We start from the raw sequence: 16,622 nt of genomic DNA, 5'->3' as shown, positions 1-16,622 counted from the left end.
AATAGATCATATTCTCTGTTCAACCCTTTATGGGTTAAGGTCTCCAGGGTGTGGATCCAATAGGCTTCACGTTTTTTAAGGAGCGAGATCCTGTTGCCCCCCGTCGTTGCGGGGGCACTGAGTCGATTACTTGGTATTTTAAATGTGAAATGGTATGTCCGTGTGTCTCGAAATGATGGGGGAAGGGTAGAATCAGATTCTTACAATGGATAGTGGATTTGTGTTTGGACACTCTATCCCGTACCAATTGTGTGGTCTCCCCAATGTATGGTAAACCACATGGGCATTTGATTAGGTAGATGACAAAAGATGACTCACATGTATAGTAGTCCTTAATCTGAAAGCTATTGCCCATATGGGGATGTTGGAAGGTGTTGCCTTTTTGTACGTTGTCGCACTGTGCACAGTGCAGGCAAGGGAACGTTCCCATTTTGGGTTGTGCTAGAAATCAGGGTTTCTTGGACTGCAGAACCAATGTCCACCTTAATTAAATTGTCCCTTAGGTTTTGTGGTCTCCTAAAACATGGGAGGAATAGGAGTTTAAACTGTGGGACATTGGGGTATGATATAGTCAGTAGGGACCAATGTTTCCTAATATTCTTATGAAGGATAGAGGCGAACGGATGGTAGGCATGTACAAATGGAATACGCTTATTGTGATTGTCATCCCGGGTGCGAGGGGGAGGATCTAATTGTTTGTTTAGAACACATGTGGGGTAACCTCGACGGAGAAACCTAGATGTCATGTCTCGTAGGCGTTGGTCCCGTGTTGTATTGTTTGAAACAATACGATTAACGCGTCAATACTGAGATCTAGGAATGGAGCGTTTAACTGCTGGCGGATGAAAGCTCAGGTAGTGTAAGATGCTGTTGCAGTCAGTAGGTTTCATGTGAAGGTCAGTAGTGAGATGGCCACTCTCATCTTTAAGGACAACTGTGCCTAAAAAACTAACTGACCCGGGATCATATGTCATGGTGAATTTTATGCCTGGCCATGCCCCATTTAGGAAATTGAAGAATGATTCCTGGGATTCCAACGTGCCCCCCCATAAGCAAAAAACATCATCTATATAACGTGTCCAATAAAGGATGTTTGAGATGAATATAGGGTGTTTATAGATAACTGATTCCTCAAAATGAGCCATATAGGAGTTAGCGTAGGGGGGCGCTACGTTGGAACCCATAGCGGTCCCACGGGTCTGAAGAAAGAATTGGTCCCGAAACAAAAATAAATTGTTAAACAGGACCAGAGATAGGAGGTCCACACACAAGTTAATCTGATTAGTATCCATACCAGCCGATGTTAGAAGATGATGTACCGAGTTGATTCCCTCGACATGGGGAATTGAGGTATAGAGGTCTTTTACATCCATGGTGACTAAAATAGTATGGGATGGAATAGTGTCTATTGTGCAAATCTTATTCAAAAATGCCCCCGTATCGAGGAGAAAAGATGGTGTAAATCGGATGATGGGTGTGAGGATCTTTTCCAAAAAGATGGTTTCTCCGTCGAGGTTACCCCACAGGTGTTCTAAACAAACAATTAGATCCTCCCCCTCGCACCCGGGATGACAATCACAATAAGCGTATTCCATTTGTACACGCCTACCATCCGTTCGCCTCTATCCTTCATAAGAATATTAGGAAACATTGGTCCCTACTGACTATATCATACCCCAATGTCCCGCAGTTTAAACTCCCATTCCTCCCATGTTTTAGGAGACCACAAAACCTAAGGGACAATTTAGCTAAGGCGGACATCGGTTCTGCAGTCCAAGAAACCCCGATTTCTAGCACAACCCAAAATGGGAACGTTCCCTTGCCTGCACTGTGCACAGTGCGGCAACGTACAAAAAGGCAACACCTTCCAACATCCCCATACGGGCAAAAGCTTTCAGACTAAGGACTACTATACATGTGAGTCATCTTTTGTCATCTACCTAATCAAATGCCCATGCAGCTTACTATACATTGGGGAGACTACACAATCGGTACAGGATAGAGTGTCCAAACACAAATCCACTATCCATTGTAAGAATCTGCTACTACCCATCCCCCATCATTTCGTGACACGGACATACGATTTCACATTTAAAATACCAAGTAATCAGCTCAGTGCCCCCGCAACGATGGGGGGGCGACAGGATCTCACTCCTTAAAAAACGTGAAGCCTATTGGATCCACACCCTGGAGACCTTAACCCCTAAAGGGTTGAACAGAGAATACGATCTATTAGCCTTCATTTAAAGTGACATAGTGATATTTGTATTGTATCATGATTAATTTCTAATGATGTCTTCTCTATCCCTTTAGAGTTGTCTTTACTGATCCCCAGATTCAGTCTTCCTATGGGCACTCACTATCCCCTGACGGCTCACCATAGTCTGCACCTCAATATTGCTTATGGTATCCTCCTGCACGCATCTGATGATGTAGTACCATTAATCTTTTTCTCCTTTTTTTCCCCCTTTTTTTTCCCCTTTGCTACTAAATGGGGGTCCTGCCGACCGCTCCATACCCTCATCAATATTAATCTGGTTCTCTGTCTCTTTCTTACAGCCCCTTATAGTTCATCTCATCCAGACACCTATGATAGCACTGTTTTCACATATCCTATACAGTCATTCAGCACCTTTAATGTGTGACACGCAAGCGCTGTTCTTTGGAATGCACCACCATATTGGTGATGTTATTTCCGGTCCCAGGCAACACTGCACAGAGCTAGCTCTGCCCACTTCTGGTCGGCGTTGCCTGCTCTCTTTCTGCCGCCTCCCTGGTGTATATATCATATGCGGCTTCACATAGGACGCCAGACAAGTGGTGGACACCGTGTCTGCAGCGCCACACATTCGGTAAGATAACTTCAAACTTTAACTTTGACCCACCACTAGGTATTTACACCTAACCACTACTGCTTTCTTATCCATCAGGCTGCTATAACATTATCTCAGGGTATACCTGTTCCTGCAAATAAAGGGTATGTTTTCACATATGAAGCACCGTGTCATTTGGCATTTCACTTATATAGGTTAACCCTTTTATTACAGAAGTATATCACAACTTTCCTATCCAGACATATTCCCTCCATCAGCACCTACAATACGGTATGTGACCCCCTCCTCACTATCTTACCACCCTCTCTCTTTTCTCTACCAATTTTTTGTGCCAAGATCAATTTCTTCTGAATTATTTCCTCTGAATTGTTATTTCATCATCATGCCACATCATTGATCTACTGAAAATTCAGTCTTTATTTTTTCATTGATTGTTTTACTTTTTTGCACTGAGTTTTGTCATATTATATTTACAGTAACTGATGAAGGTCACACTAGTGACCGAAACGTTTTTGTTACTTGAATAATAAACCACTTGCATTTAGTTGAGTGCCAGATTTTTCTTATGAGACATGTCTCGTCACTGCTAGCATGCCCAACAATGAGTTTTGATTGATATCCCATTTCAATGTAAAGCTATGTGGCATGAACAAGAAAGCTGTATGGATGTGATAGCAATTAGGAGACTGTAATCAGTCAATTATGCAGCAAGGCCAAAATAACTCGAAGAAGTGGCATGTTGCGCTGTTAAGTTTTATCACACCTTCTAATCCTTAGAATATAACAAACTGCATGTTTAGTACTATAAGACCATAGTGTATAGCAACATGCCACTAGTTTAGGAAACTATGTCAGCCTAATTAGATTTTCTTGTCTGAGTTCACCAAGCTGACAGTCAGATAGGTGTGAACAATATCACTGGTCAACGCAATTTTTCTGGCAAAAGGTTTTAAAATATATTTTAAGTCAATTTTGGCTGCTGATTAGGAATATGAACTCCGTTTTTGGCTATCACATCAGGATTTTGAGATATTTTCAATTTTTGATGAAAATTACTCCTATCTAATGTTTTATGATAAAAGCACATGATTTTCGACTACATTGCATATTTTTAATCAAGGAATAGCAAAGCTTACAAAGTCTATGTACAGCAAATCAAATATACTTACCGAATTAAGCTCCAAAATATAAAAACACATATATATGGCACACAGATGAATGACAAATGGAAGTTATTTGAACTTTCTTTTCTTGGCTGATCTGTGATGTACAGCTTCTGGGTTGTCTCTCATCAAGCTCCAGCAATAGTCAGCCATCATATGTGAGTCCCATCGGCCTTGATACAGTTCTTCCTTTTTTTTAATGTCTTGATGAAAACGCTCCCCTTGTTCCTCGCTCACATCCCCAAGGTTCTCTGGAAAAAAGTCCAAATGGCTATGTAAATAGTGAATCTTGATACTCATTCTACATCCAAGATTTCGTAGACTCATTAGTAGCTCTTCCACAATCTCTTCATAGTTGTCTGCTTTCTTATTCCCTAGAAAATTCTGCACCACATTACAAAATGCATTCCAAGCTCTTTCATCTGTCTCATTCATTGATGTGATAAAATTTGGGTCTCTCATAAGTGTTCTTATTTGAGGTCCATCAAATATTCCAACCTTTTTCTTCTCTTCACTAAGACCAGGAAAAGTTGAACGTATATAGTTAAAGCATTCTCCACTGTGATTGAGAGCATTGACGAACTGCTTCATCAATCCAAGTTTTATGTGTAAGGGAGGAAAGACAATGTCCTTCCTATCCACTAAAGAATCATGGATGACATTCTTATCGCCAGATGCCAAACTCTGTCGCTGAGGCCATTCAGTTTTCACCCAATGCTCTGCTGTAGCTCTACTGTCCCAGTAGCACAGAAAACAAGGGTGTTATCATAACAAATGGGAATTATGCATGTTCAAAGAAAACAAAGATATTCTCACATTTATTGGGAGACTAAATGAAAACTAAATTTACCTTAGTGAACTGTATAAACCAGCACTTTTCATACACTACTTATCTTTATCATGGAATTCTTGAAAATGGGCTATATACCTGTAGCGCAAAAACGTGATGTGATAGAGAAATTATAAGATCAGATTTGAATTCAGCACCCTCAAATTAGTCTAAAACTGTTCTTAAAGGCCATGCCAGAATTTTTTTTTTTTTATAGACCAGTGTATTTGGTCCCAAATTCTTTACTAGTAATTAGTTTGCAGTACCTGGGACTTTACATGGTGCCATAGGAGTAAAGATACACCATTAGACATATTAAAATGCAGCCCTCTTGTTCACAGTACCACATGTTCAACTCTCCTATTTCTTGCTTGTTTGACCACCAGTCCCACTTCAACATTTTTTTCACGACCTTTGAGTTGACTTCATTAACTTCCTAAAACCTTATTCTTAATGTTGTTTAAAGCTTTTCAAAAAGAGGCTTCTCCACAGGGTCTTACCCCTTAATAAAATAAGAATGCAGCAAAACCTTGCCCCTTGCATGGGTTGTCAGTATTGCACGTATGCCTTTGGTCTTTGTGGGATCTCGTCTGTGTAACTGCTCATGTATCAGAGGTACGGACAGTTGTCCTTAAGGGTCAAAATAAATACTTGATTTACTCATCACTGAGGTTGTCTTTAAAAGTTGTGTCCAGAGTGCTTTACCTAGTATTTCCATTTTATGTTGTTTTTAAAACATTTTATATAAGGCCAAAAGTTATTTTCTTGTGTATAATGTCTTATATTAAGTAAATATCCATTAGATCTGTCTTGATCATTATCCCGTTCTTCTGTCTAAATAGAAAGTTCTGTTATTACATATAATATACCATAATAAATCATATAATGTCCTTTTTATGCTTTTTCCCAATTAAGGAAAGCATCGGGGAAATCTGAATCTACGCCGCTGAACACAAAGAAGTAAAAGAAGGATATTATTGATATGGTCAAATAGAATTTTAATACCTTAAAACCAGTTGTAATTTTCAATAAGTCATCAGATCTTCAGGTTCTGGTCTATAGATAGCATGTGTTGTGTAAATTGTATTGAACATTGGATGAGTATTTGCATTGCAGGGGTTATCCAGGTTTGTCATGAAAGTCTGCAGTCATTCTATGTGACTGCAGACTTGGTAATCCTTATATTGTGCATAGAGCACTCTCTATGTTTCTCCAGTGTCGGCAGTATGTGTGGGTGGTCATGTGACCGCAGGTATGCCATATGCATACTTGCTGCCACATTCTGACTAGACATGCGCAGCTTTGCTTAATTCACTTGTCTCATCAGAATGTGGCCAGGAGTATGCATATCGTATACTTGCGGTCACATAACCACCTAGCGCCAGTAGTGGAGATATGAGGATTCACAAGTATGCAAACACATAAGGTAACTGCAGACTTATGTGACAAACCTGGACAAGCTGTTTAAAGTACCGTATTTCAATATGATGTGTTAGTTTTATCTAACTGCATACAGGTAATATTGTAGGTGAATTTGTGTGTGTTTTGGAATTTTGTATGTATTTACTTTTGTGAAGGCTATACATTTGTTTCTTAAATTAAATTGTATGGATACTTGTATGTTTCCATGTATTCATTAATAAAACTCGTTATATATGTAAAATAATTACCGTAACTTGGCTGCAAAAACAAAATATCCAAAACATAAAAGCTGTGACACACTGATATTCAGCCTTTTTATTATTTTTAAGGTGTTTGTAGTATAGAAGATCACCAGGACAAAGAAAAAGGGAAGCAGACAATCATTTTTTGTTTTACAATTACAGCACATTGCAATAATTTATGTAGAGATAATCAGATCTCTATAAACCACTAGGTCAGATTTCTCAGAGAAAGGTTCATTGGACAAATTTTCTTAGTGCCATGAAACTGTATAAATGATAAAAGAAAGTATACTGTACATGCAATACAAGCAAGACTGTTTCTCCTTTACACCCTGAATCCAAGTGACTATAGCTTCATGGAACTAAATATGGAGAAACAAGGGCTTTCAGTTGGTGTTTCTGATTTACCAAATAGACACAGTGTAAAATACAGCATTATACACGTATTTATAAATTTGTACCTTTATAAATTTGTAGATTTATTTGCTATTTCCTTAGGCCGGGTGCACATGATCCAGAAGTGGCAGCGTTTTTGATGCAGTGTATGTTCGCTGCGTCCAAAGTGCTGCCGTCTGAATCCGCAGGTGTTCACTGAACCATGTGGACTCACCACATCCACTACATTGCACTGGTGAAATTTATCTTGCGGACATTAGCATCTCCACAAGTGAAATTGACATGCAGTCTGGAAAGATGTGCCGCATGTCAGTCTCCTCGGGCAAGTTGGACACTGCACAAGTACACAAAAGTATACAATTCCTGTATTTATTTGTTTTTCTTTAGCTAAGTAATCACCATTGCTTATGATGTATTACAATACAATGTTGCTAAAATAAAATAAAAACAGAATGGGTCTTAAGCTGAGGTCTAGAGGCAGTCTATCGGTCTTCATAAATGGTTTTCATGGCTATGGCTGATAGGGTACGTTAACATGGGGCTGATAATTACTTAGTGCATTACATATTTTTTTCACAGACATAATACTTTTCAGCTGGAGAACATCTGCTCCAGCTCCTCCCTGAGTGATGGTTATATTCATCCAATCCTTTCTTGTCTTGGAACCCTGTCTTCCTTATCTCTGAGAACTTACAAAAGCGGCAGTGCATCAGAACATGTCACAAGAGAGCTGATGACTAGAGTTAGTATGAATCAATTTGTAAGACCTGGTCCATCAGCCATGACAGTAATCTCAAGCTGCTAGATTGGAGTCTGGAGAACTGCCTGATACCTAATGGTCCCCTAACTCCTCTTTTGATCTTCTGGCCAGGCATAATGTAATTATTGCGTTGTGACCAGGTCCTGCGAATCAATTCGCACCCATACTTCTAAAGACAATTGGGCAACAAGCTAAAACAGTATTTTGAATTACATTCTGATAAAATTTAAAGACTGCTAACCTCATCCAGAAAATAGATTTAGAAAGTTATTCTGCATTTCAAGAATATATGCTACTCTTCGGCAGTCTGAAATTTAGAGGCCATGAGCAAGAAAGGAGGAGAAAGCACTACTGTAAGGTATGCACACTACCAGAAGAGTGCCAGATGTTCATTGAATGTCTTAACAACAATTCTTGATGAAACCAAAGAACAACTTTTTGGTAGAAACAAAACTCATCGTGTTTGGAGGAGACAGAATACTGAGTTGCATCCAAAGAAAAGCATGCCTACTGTGAAGCATGGGGGTGGCAACATCATGCTTTGGGCCTGTTTCTCTGCAAAGGGACAAGGATCACTGATCCATCTACATATAAGAATGAATGGGGCCATGTATCATGGGATTTTGAGTGCAAACCTCCTTCCATCAGCAAGAGAATTGAAGATGAAACGTGGATGGGTCTTTCAGCATGATAATGATCCCAAGCACACCGCCAGGGTGATGGAGTGGCTTCGTAAGAATCATATGAAGGCCCTGGAATAGTCTAGCCAGTCTCCAGATCTAAACCCCATAGAAAACCTTTGGAGGGAGTTGAAAGTCTGTGTTGCCCAGTGACAGGACCAACACATCACTGCTCTAGATCCATCCATTAATCCATGACATCATATTGTGCTACTAACAGTAATGTTTGAAAATGAAGTCCCAGCTCTATACAGATTATTGACCAGGTCCTCCTGTGTAGCTAGTTCTGGGCTGATTCCTGACCTTTCTCAGTTGTTGCCTTCTCAACAAGCTGCTTGCCTATTGTCCCGTATCCCATCCCAGCCTTGTGCAGGTCTACAATCTTGTGCCTGATGTTCTTAGACAGCTCTTTGGTCTTGGCCATGGTGGAAGGGTTGGAGTGTGATTTATTTAGTTTGTGGACAGCTATCTTTTATACAGGTAACGAGGTTAAACTGGTGCAATACATACAGGTAATGAGTGCATAGTAGGAGGGCTTCTTAAAGAAAAACTAGCAGGTCTGATGGCCAGAATTTTTACTAGTTGGTAGGTGAGCAAATACTTATTTCATGCAAAAAAATGCAATTTAATTATTTAAAAATAATACAATGTGATTTTCTGTTTTATTTTTACATTATTTCTCTCACAGTTGGAAGTGTACCTACAATAACATTGAGAGGTATAATATCAAAAATAAAATCCAGAAAATCACATTGTATAAATTGTATACATTTATTTCCATTTTGCAGTGAGAAATAAGTATTTGATCCCTGTGGCAAACTTAATACTTGGTGGCAAAACCCTTGTTGGCAAGCACAGCAGTCAGACATTTTTTGCAGTTGATGATGAGGTTTGGCCACATGTCAAGAGGAAAATTTTTATCCACTCTTCTTTGCAGATCATCTCTAAATCATTAAGATTTTGAGGATGTCGCTTGGCAACTCGGAGCTTCAACTCCCTCCATAAGTTTTATATGGGATTAAGGTCTGGAGACTGGCTAGGCCACTCCATGACCTTAATGTTCTACTTTTTGATCCACTCCTTTGCTGTCTTGGCTGTATGTTTTGGGTCATTGTCTTGCTGGAAGACCCAGCCATGACCCATTTTTAATGTCCCGGCGGATGGAAGGAGGTTGTCACACAGGATTTTAAGGTACATGGCTCCATCCATTTTCTCATTGATGCGGTGAAGTAGTCCTGTGACCTTAGCAGAGAAACACCCCTAAAACATTGTTTCCACCTCCTTGCTTGACCGTGGGGACGGTGTTCTTTGGGTCATAGGCAGAATTTCTATTCCCTCAAACACAGCGTGTTGAGTTAATGCCAAAGACCTCAATTTTTGTCTCATCTGACCACAGCACCTTCTCCCAATCACTCACAGAATCATCCATGTGTCCATTGCAAAACTTCAGATGGGCCTGCACATGTGTCTTCTTGAGCAAGGGAATAAAGTAAAGAAACTTGGCACTCAACTTGGTTATGTAGGTAGTTTTGAATATGCTTTTTATTAGCAGTCCCAAAAAAATAAACGTTTCGGTCTGCATAGACCTTCTTCAGTAGACTGAATTGAAAATACATGACAGAGAATTTATTTAGCATAGTAACAATATCAAATGAAATTACAAAGAATAACAAAAAAGGAAGAACTAACAAGATAAATCTAACAACGATTTAGTGAATTGTGATGGATCAAGGGGTAAGGGAGGTAGGGAAAAACAAAATAATTTTATCACATACCCGACTGCTCAAAAGATAGGTGTGAGGGTGTCTCAGGATATAGCGTAGATCCTTGTATGTAGGGATACTTGTGGATCAGAAAGGAGGACTGAAATGGTCGCTCTGTGATATTAAGGAGTACATCCAAACGTTAGGTGTACAGTGTAAAAGGTATATCATACTATAATCCCGAGTACGTGTACTGACCAGTTATAGTTTCGAGAATCGTATTGTTAATAGATGATGGTATTCCGATTAAGGTATGGCATGGCTGCAAAATAATGTGATAACTGTTACTACTGCCTAGTGTGGAGAGGGTAAGATAATTAATGCTAGTAAGATTTACATATGAGAAAGGAGACCCCTCACCTAATGGCAGTAACGATCTGTGGATTGCTATGCAACAGGATTATACATCTATTGTGGGTGGAGTAGGATAGGGTAACCTGTTTGTAATAAAGAATATCAATCACTATGGATATTGTATTGCAGTTTCAACGTAGCAACACTGTAGGTCTTACCCTATGAGCAAAGGCTTCACCATGTGTGATGTATAAATGTAGCCACAGGACGTAATACACCCTCACACCTTTCTTTACTTTATTCACGTCTACTGGTTTGGGGAACCTACCTTGTGCACCAACACAGTAGTGCCACGATATACTTCACTTCTTGAGCAAGGGGACCTTGCGGGCACTGCAGGATTTTAAACCTTTACGACGTAATGTGTTAGCAATGGTTTTCTTGGTGATTGTTGTCCCAGCTGCATTGAGATAATTAACAAATCCCCCCTGTGTAGTTTTAGGCTAATTTCTCACCTACCTCATGATCATGGATACCCCACGAGGTGAGATTTTGCATGGTGCCCCAGATCGATGTCGATTGACAGTCATTTTGTATTTCTTCCATTTCCTTACTATTGCACCAACAGTTGTCTCCTTCTCACCCAGCGTCTTACTTATGGTTTTGTAGCTCATTCCAGCTTTATGCAGGTCTATGATCTAGTCCCTGATATGCTTAGAAAGCTCTTTGGTCTTGACCATGTTGTATGGGTTAGAGTCTGACTGATTAATTGAGGCTCTGGACAGGAGTCTTTTATACAGTGGGTAAGGAAAGTATTCAGACCCCTTTAAATTATTCACTCTTTGTTTCATTGCAGCCATTTGGTAAATTAAAAAAAGTTCATTTTAATGTAATGTAATGTAATTAATGTACACTCTGCACCCCATCTTAACTTAGAAAAGAAATGTAGACATTTTTGCATATTTATTAAAAAAGAAAAACTGAAATATCACATGGTCATAAGTAGTCAGACCCTTTGCTCAGACACTCATATTTAAGTTACATGCTGTCCATTTCCTTGTGATCCTCCTTGAGATGGTTCTACTCCTTCATTGAAGTCCAGCTGTGTTTAATTAAACTGATAGAACTTAATTTGGAAAGGCACACACATGTCTACATAAGACCTCACAGTGCATGTGAGACCAAATGAGAATCATGAGGTCAAAGGAACTAGCCAAGGAACTCAGAGACAGAATTGTGCAAGGAACAGATCAAGCCAAGGTTACAAAAGAATTTCTGCAGTACTGAAGATTCCTAAGAGCCCAGTGGCCTCCATAATCCTTAAATTGAAGAAGTTTGGGCCACCAGCAGTCTTCATAGACCTGGCCATCCAGCCAAACTGAGCAATCATGGGAGAAGAGCCTTGGTGTTAGAGGTAAAGAAGAACCCCAAGATCACTCTGGCTGAGCTCCAAAGATGCAGTAGGGAAATGGGAGAAAGTTCCACAAAGTCGACTATCACTGCAGCCCTCCACCAGTCGGGTCTTTCTGGCAGAGTGGGGATCAAATACTTATTTCTCATTGCAAAATGCAAATACATTTATATAATTTATGCAATGTGATTTTATGGATGCTGTTTTTGATATTCCATCTTTTAATGTTAAAATTAACCTATCATTAAAATTATAGACTGTCCATGTCTTTGTCAGTGGGCAAACTTACAAAATCAGCGAGGGATCAAATACTTATTTCCCCCACTGTATATATAGAGGGGAGCGGCTGCTGTCACATCATACTCACCTGCTCTCAGTGCGGTCCCTGCTTCTCAGATTGTCTCTGACACCTGCAGCTTTTTCCTGTGTTCATCGGTCACGTGGTACCGCTCATTAAAGTAATGAATATGGACATGACTCCACTCCCATAGGAGCGCATATTCATTAGCAGTACCATGTGCCGGCTGAACACAGGAACAAGCTGCCGGCACCAGAGACCATAGCATGAGAGAAGCAGGGACCGCGCCAGGAGGGGCGAGTATGACGGGGGAGGGTGAGCCATACGATATTCACCTGTCCCCGTTCCACTGCCAGGCTCCGTCTTCCACATCCTCTGGCTGTGACGTTCAGGTCAGAGTGCGCAATGACATGGTTAGTGCGCACCCTCTGACTGAACAGTCAGTGCAGAGACCAAGAAGACACAGCGGCGCGTGGCAGTTGAACAGGGACAGGTGAATATCGCAAGTACTGGGGGCCTGAGCAACGAGAGGTGAGTATGTCTTTTTTTCTTATCGCAGCAGCATATGGGGCATAATATTCTATGGAGCATCTTATGGGGCCATCAACCTTTTTGCAGCATTATATGGGGTATAATCTATGGAGCATCTTATGGGACCATCATCCTTTGTGCAGCATTATATGGGGCATATTCTATGGAGCATCTTATGGGGCCATCAACCTTTGTGAAGCATTACATGGGGCATAATATTCTATGGAGCATCTTATGGGGCCATCATTAACCTTTTAGGCAGCATAATATGGGGCATATTTTAATATGAAGCATCTTATGGTGCCCATCATGAACTTTATGGAGCATGATATGGGTCGTATTTTGTATGGAGCATCTCAGGGAGTCCATCATTAACTGTATGGAGCATTATATAGGGCTCCTGATTCAATATGGATATTCAAAAACACTTAACCTACTGATGTCCCAATCAGTTTTAATTTTATTGGCATCTAATTTAATTTTACTTTTGAAATTTACCAGTAGCTGCTGCATTTCCCACCATAGGCTTATACACAATTTTTTGGTCGCAAAATTAGGGGTCTCGGCTTATACTCGGGTCGGCTTATACTCGAGTACATATTATAAATATGTATTGTAGTAGATAGACTCCCTCGACTGCTTAATGAGGTAGTCAAAGGAAGGCTTTTCATATAAATCTTCCACTGGTTTATTAAAACATGCCTCACAGGGTTAGATTCAACTCCTGGAAACCATCTGCACTTTGGAAGTTCACTTAACCATTGATGACTTTGTGCGTTTAAGGATGTGACTCTCATGGTGAAATTCAGGTTGAACCGCCCATGGTATCCCATAATTCCCTTACATGCCCTAACTTGTTTCTTGGAGACTGGTTGCTGTTAATTTTGGATCGCCTCCACCTTGTTCTCCTACAGCCTGATTTCACCCCTGCTGACAATTTTTACCAATCTATTTGGCCTCATCCTTTGCCATGGACCACTTTTTTGCATTCATGGTAAACCCTGCCTTCCTCAGTGAATTCAGTACCACCTGGACCATCTGCAAATGACTTCCAATCCTGGATGAAGATCACAATATTCTCTAGATAAGCTGTGGTGTATTTCTTGTGAGGAGATAGGACCCAGTTCTTGGCCCTTTTAGAAGGTGGCTGGGACTCCTTGCAGACCGAAAAACATCCTGGTGTATTGGAAACACCCATTAAGTGTACAGAAGGCCATCTTCTCTTTGGGCATTTGCGACATGGGGATTTGCCAATACCCTTTTGTTTGGTCCAAGGTGGTGATGTATCTTGGTGACCCCAACCTCTCAACGAGCTCATCAACCCAGGGCATCAGATACACCTCAAACTTTGACACATCATTTAGCTTATGATAGTCATTACAAAACCAGCATTCTCCATTTGGCTTTGGCACAAGGACAATGGGTCTGGACCAGCCGCTCTTCGATGTCGCCCAGGCTCATCATTCTCACCTCCTTCTAAATCACTTTGCAGCAGGTTGCAGGGATTTGATATGGCTTGAGGTTTACTGGCACATGCAGTTCCATCAGAACTTTGTGCTCCTTGGTCTGACAATATCCTGGCAACTCTGAAAACAGATCTAGGCTTTACTGGAGAAGTTTTCGGCACTGTTGTTTCTGGATCTTTGATAGTGTCTCTTCCACCTTAACATCATTGGTATTGGCTCCAGGGTTATCCCCAGATATGGAGCTTCCACCGGCTCCTTATCATACCATGGCTTAAGCAGGTTGATGTGGTAGACCTAATAGGGTTTTCTTTTCCCTTGCTGGTGGACCTTATAGTTAGCTTTGCTCAATTTTTGGACCACTTTGTATAGCCCTTGCCACTTAGCCAGAAATGTATTTTCATCATGGGAATCAGCACTATGACTCTACCTCCAGGGAAAAACTGTCTCAGCCTTGCTGACCAATTGTAGACCCTTGATTGAGCCTCTCAATTGAGCCTCTTCTGCCTGGATGAGGCGCTCTCTCACAATCGGCATTACCTCTACAACTCTCTCCTATATTCGGGTCGCATGCTTGATGATGCTCAGGTGGGGTGTAACTTCTGCTTCCCAGGTCTCGTTTGCAACATTCAGGAGACTTTTAGAGTGCTGACCATACAGCAGTTCAAATGGAGATAACACAGTAGAGGCCCGTGGGACTTCCCTGATGGAAAACAGCAGATAGAAGGGTAGGCAGTCCCAGTCTCGACTATCCTTCTCCACGACTTTCTTAAACATGGCCTTCAGGGTTTTATTAAACCTTTCCACCTAGCCGTTTGTTTGCGAATGGTATACCAATGTACTGAGTTGCATAATCTGAAGGGCCCTACACAGCTCTCTCATGACTTTGGAGATGAATGGAGATCCATGGTCCATCAGGATCTCCTTTGGCAGGCTGGTCTGAGAAACAATATGGACCAGTTCTAGGGCTATACTTTTGGCTGAGGAATTTCTTAGGGTTACCGAATCCTGGTACCATGTCGAGTACTCTAGGACCACTAGGAGTCCTAAGGCAGATTTTACCAAGGGTCCGACTAGTTCCATGGCAATGCAGTTAAATAGGACATAAAGAAAAGGAAATGGCAGTAGAGGACTCAAGAAGTGAGAGGCTGGGACGGTTAGCTGGCAGGACCTACAATAGTTTCAAATCTCTCTGTGACATCCAGACCAGTAGAAACATTTTGAAGAATCCACTCTTGGGTCTTGTCTACACCCAGATGTCCACTGAAGACATGAGAATGGACTAGGTCTAACACCCTATGCCTATAGGGTCCTGGTACTACCAGTTTTTCCAATACCTTTCCACCGAGATGAATCACACAATATAGCAAATCCCCGTTTACTGCAAAGTGTGGAGACCCTTTTTCGACCCCCAGCTCTTAAGCGACCCGTTTAACACCGTGACATTATCAAAAGCCCTTTTCAATGTAAGGTCCTTCAGTTGAGCAGTCCCAAAGTTCTCTTTGGAAGCCCCCAACTTAGGAATGTCGGCCTCATGGATTGCTATCTTATTCTAATCGCCACAAGCACACACAGTGGAAACCCATCTACCTCCGACTGCGATGAGTGGTATTTACGGGCGATTGCACCTGATTTCTTTAATAACTTCTTGACCACCTGGTACCTTTCCACTACCTTTCCTCATTTACCCTCTTGGGAGACTGCATGACTCTCAGTAAGATGGACAGGCTTTCTCAAAAGTCTTTCCAGTATTGTAAAAAGCATAAGTAGTGTGACTTGATTTTTATGTTGTGGAAATGTCTTTTGTTAATGAAAAAAAATCTGCATTACTATTCAAACGTCTCAGTGTTGATGAGGTCTATTCACTTCATTGTGTATTGTTCACTTAAATTGTATTTCTGCAGGCTTAGAATGCGCAGCTTTTGAGGCAGGCTGTGTTTTGCCTTGAAACATCTAAATTCTCATATTAATTGCATATTTTCCACCAAGAGCCTCATAGGTTATCACTTGTATAAGCAGAAAGCTTGCCTTCCTATAGGAGATTTTCTGGAGCAGAACATATATTTAAATCTTCTTAGTCCTATTTCTACCTCATGTGAAATAAAAGAAGCCATTGAAATATTTAACAAAATAGCCCATGTAATCTGGATAAATCCAAAGTTTGTGATACTTGAGTCAGATTTGGTGAAATAGATATTATTTAATGCTGGTTTTTAGAGAATCGCTGTTTTCTAAGGAAGATATATATATATATATATATATATATATATATATATATATATATATACACTGTGGAAAGAAGCTCTGGGCTTGTAGTACTATTGTTGGCTGTCTGTTGTGCTCTTTGCTGGACTCAACATTTTGTAAGCAGGTTGCAGGATGCAGTGACGCAAGGGAGACAGAGCAGGGGTTAACAACATAACAATTTAATTAAGACAAAGGAGAAAACTCCTCTCTGGGAGATAAACAGTTAAATTTGAAAAAGAGAGCAAATGTAAGATAACAGCAGTCCAATTATCAAACTTATCGTGTCCTT

At 40.7% G+C, this 16,622-nt stretch overlaps 1 protein-coding gene across 8 annotated transcripts in view; it reads left to right on the top strand.

Moving 5' to 3' along the window:
* The window catches only part of RPH3AL (rabphilin 3A like (without C2 domains)), a 937,664-nt gene extending 931,218 nt beyond the window's left edge, over positions 1–6,446 (top strand). For all 8 annotated transcript variants that reach the window (XM_077296355.1, XM_077296351.1, XM_077296352.1 and 5 more), the window contains one exon: positions 5,742–6,446. In XM_077296355.1, coding sequence (XP_077152470.1) covers positions 5,742–5,776 — 35 coding nt within the window. In that variant the 3' untranslated portion in view covers positions 5,777–6,446. The remainder of the gene's footprint in view (positions 1–5,741) is intronic.
* The last annotated feature ends 10,176 nt before the right edge of the window (positions 6,447–16,622 follow it).

The sequence above is a fragment of the Ranitomeya variabilis genome, chromosome 3 (assembly GCF_051348905.1).
Source record: "Ranitomeya variabilis isolate aRanVar5 chromosome 3, aRanVar5.hap1, whole genome shotgun sequence".
Lineage (NCBI taxonomy): Eukaryota > Metazoa > Chordata > Amphibia > Anura > Dendrobatidae > Ranitomeya > Ranitomeya variabilis.
This window is presented reverse-complemented; position numbering and strand designations above follow the sequence as displayed.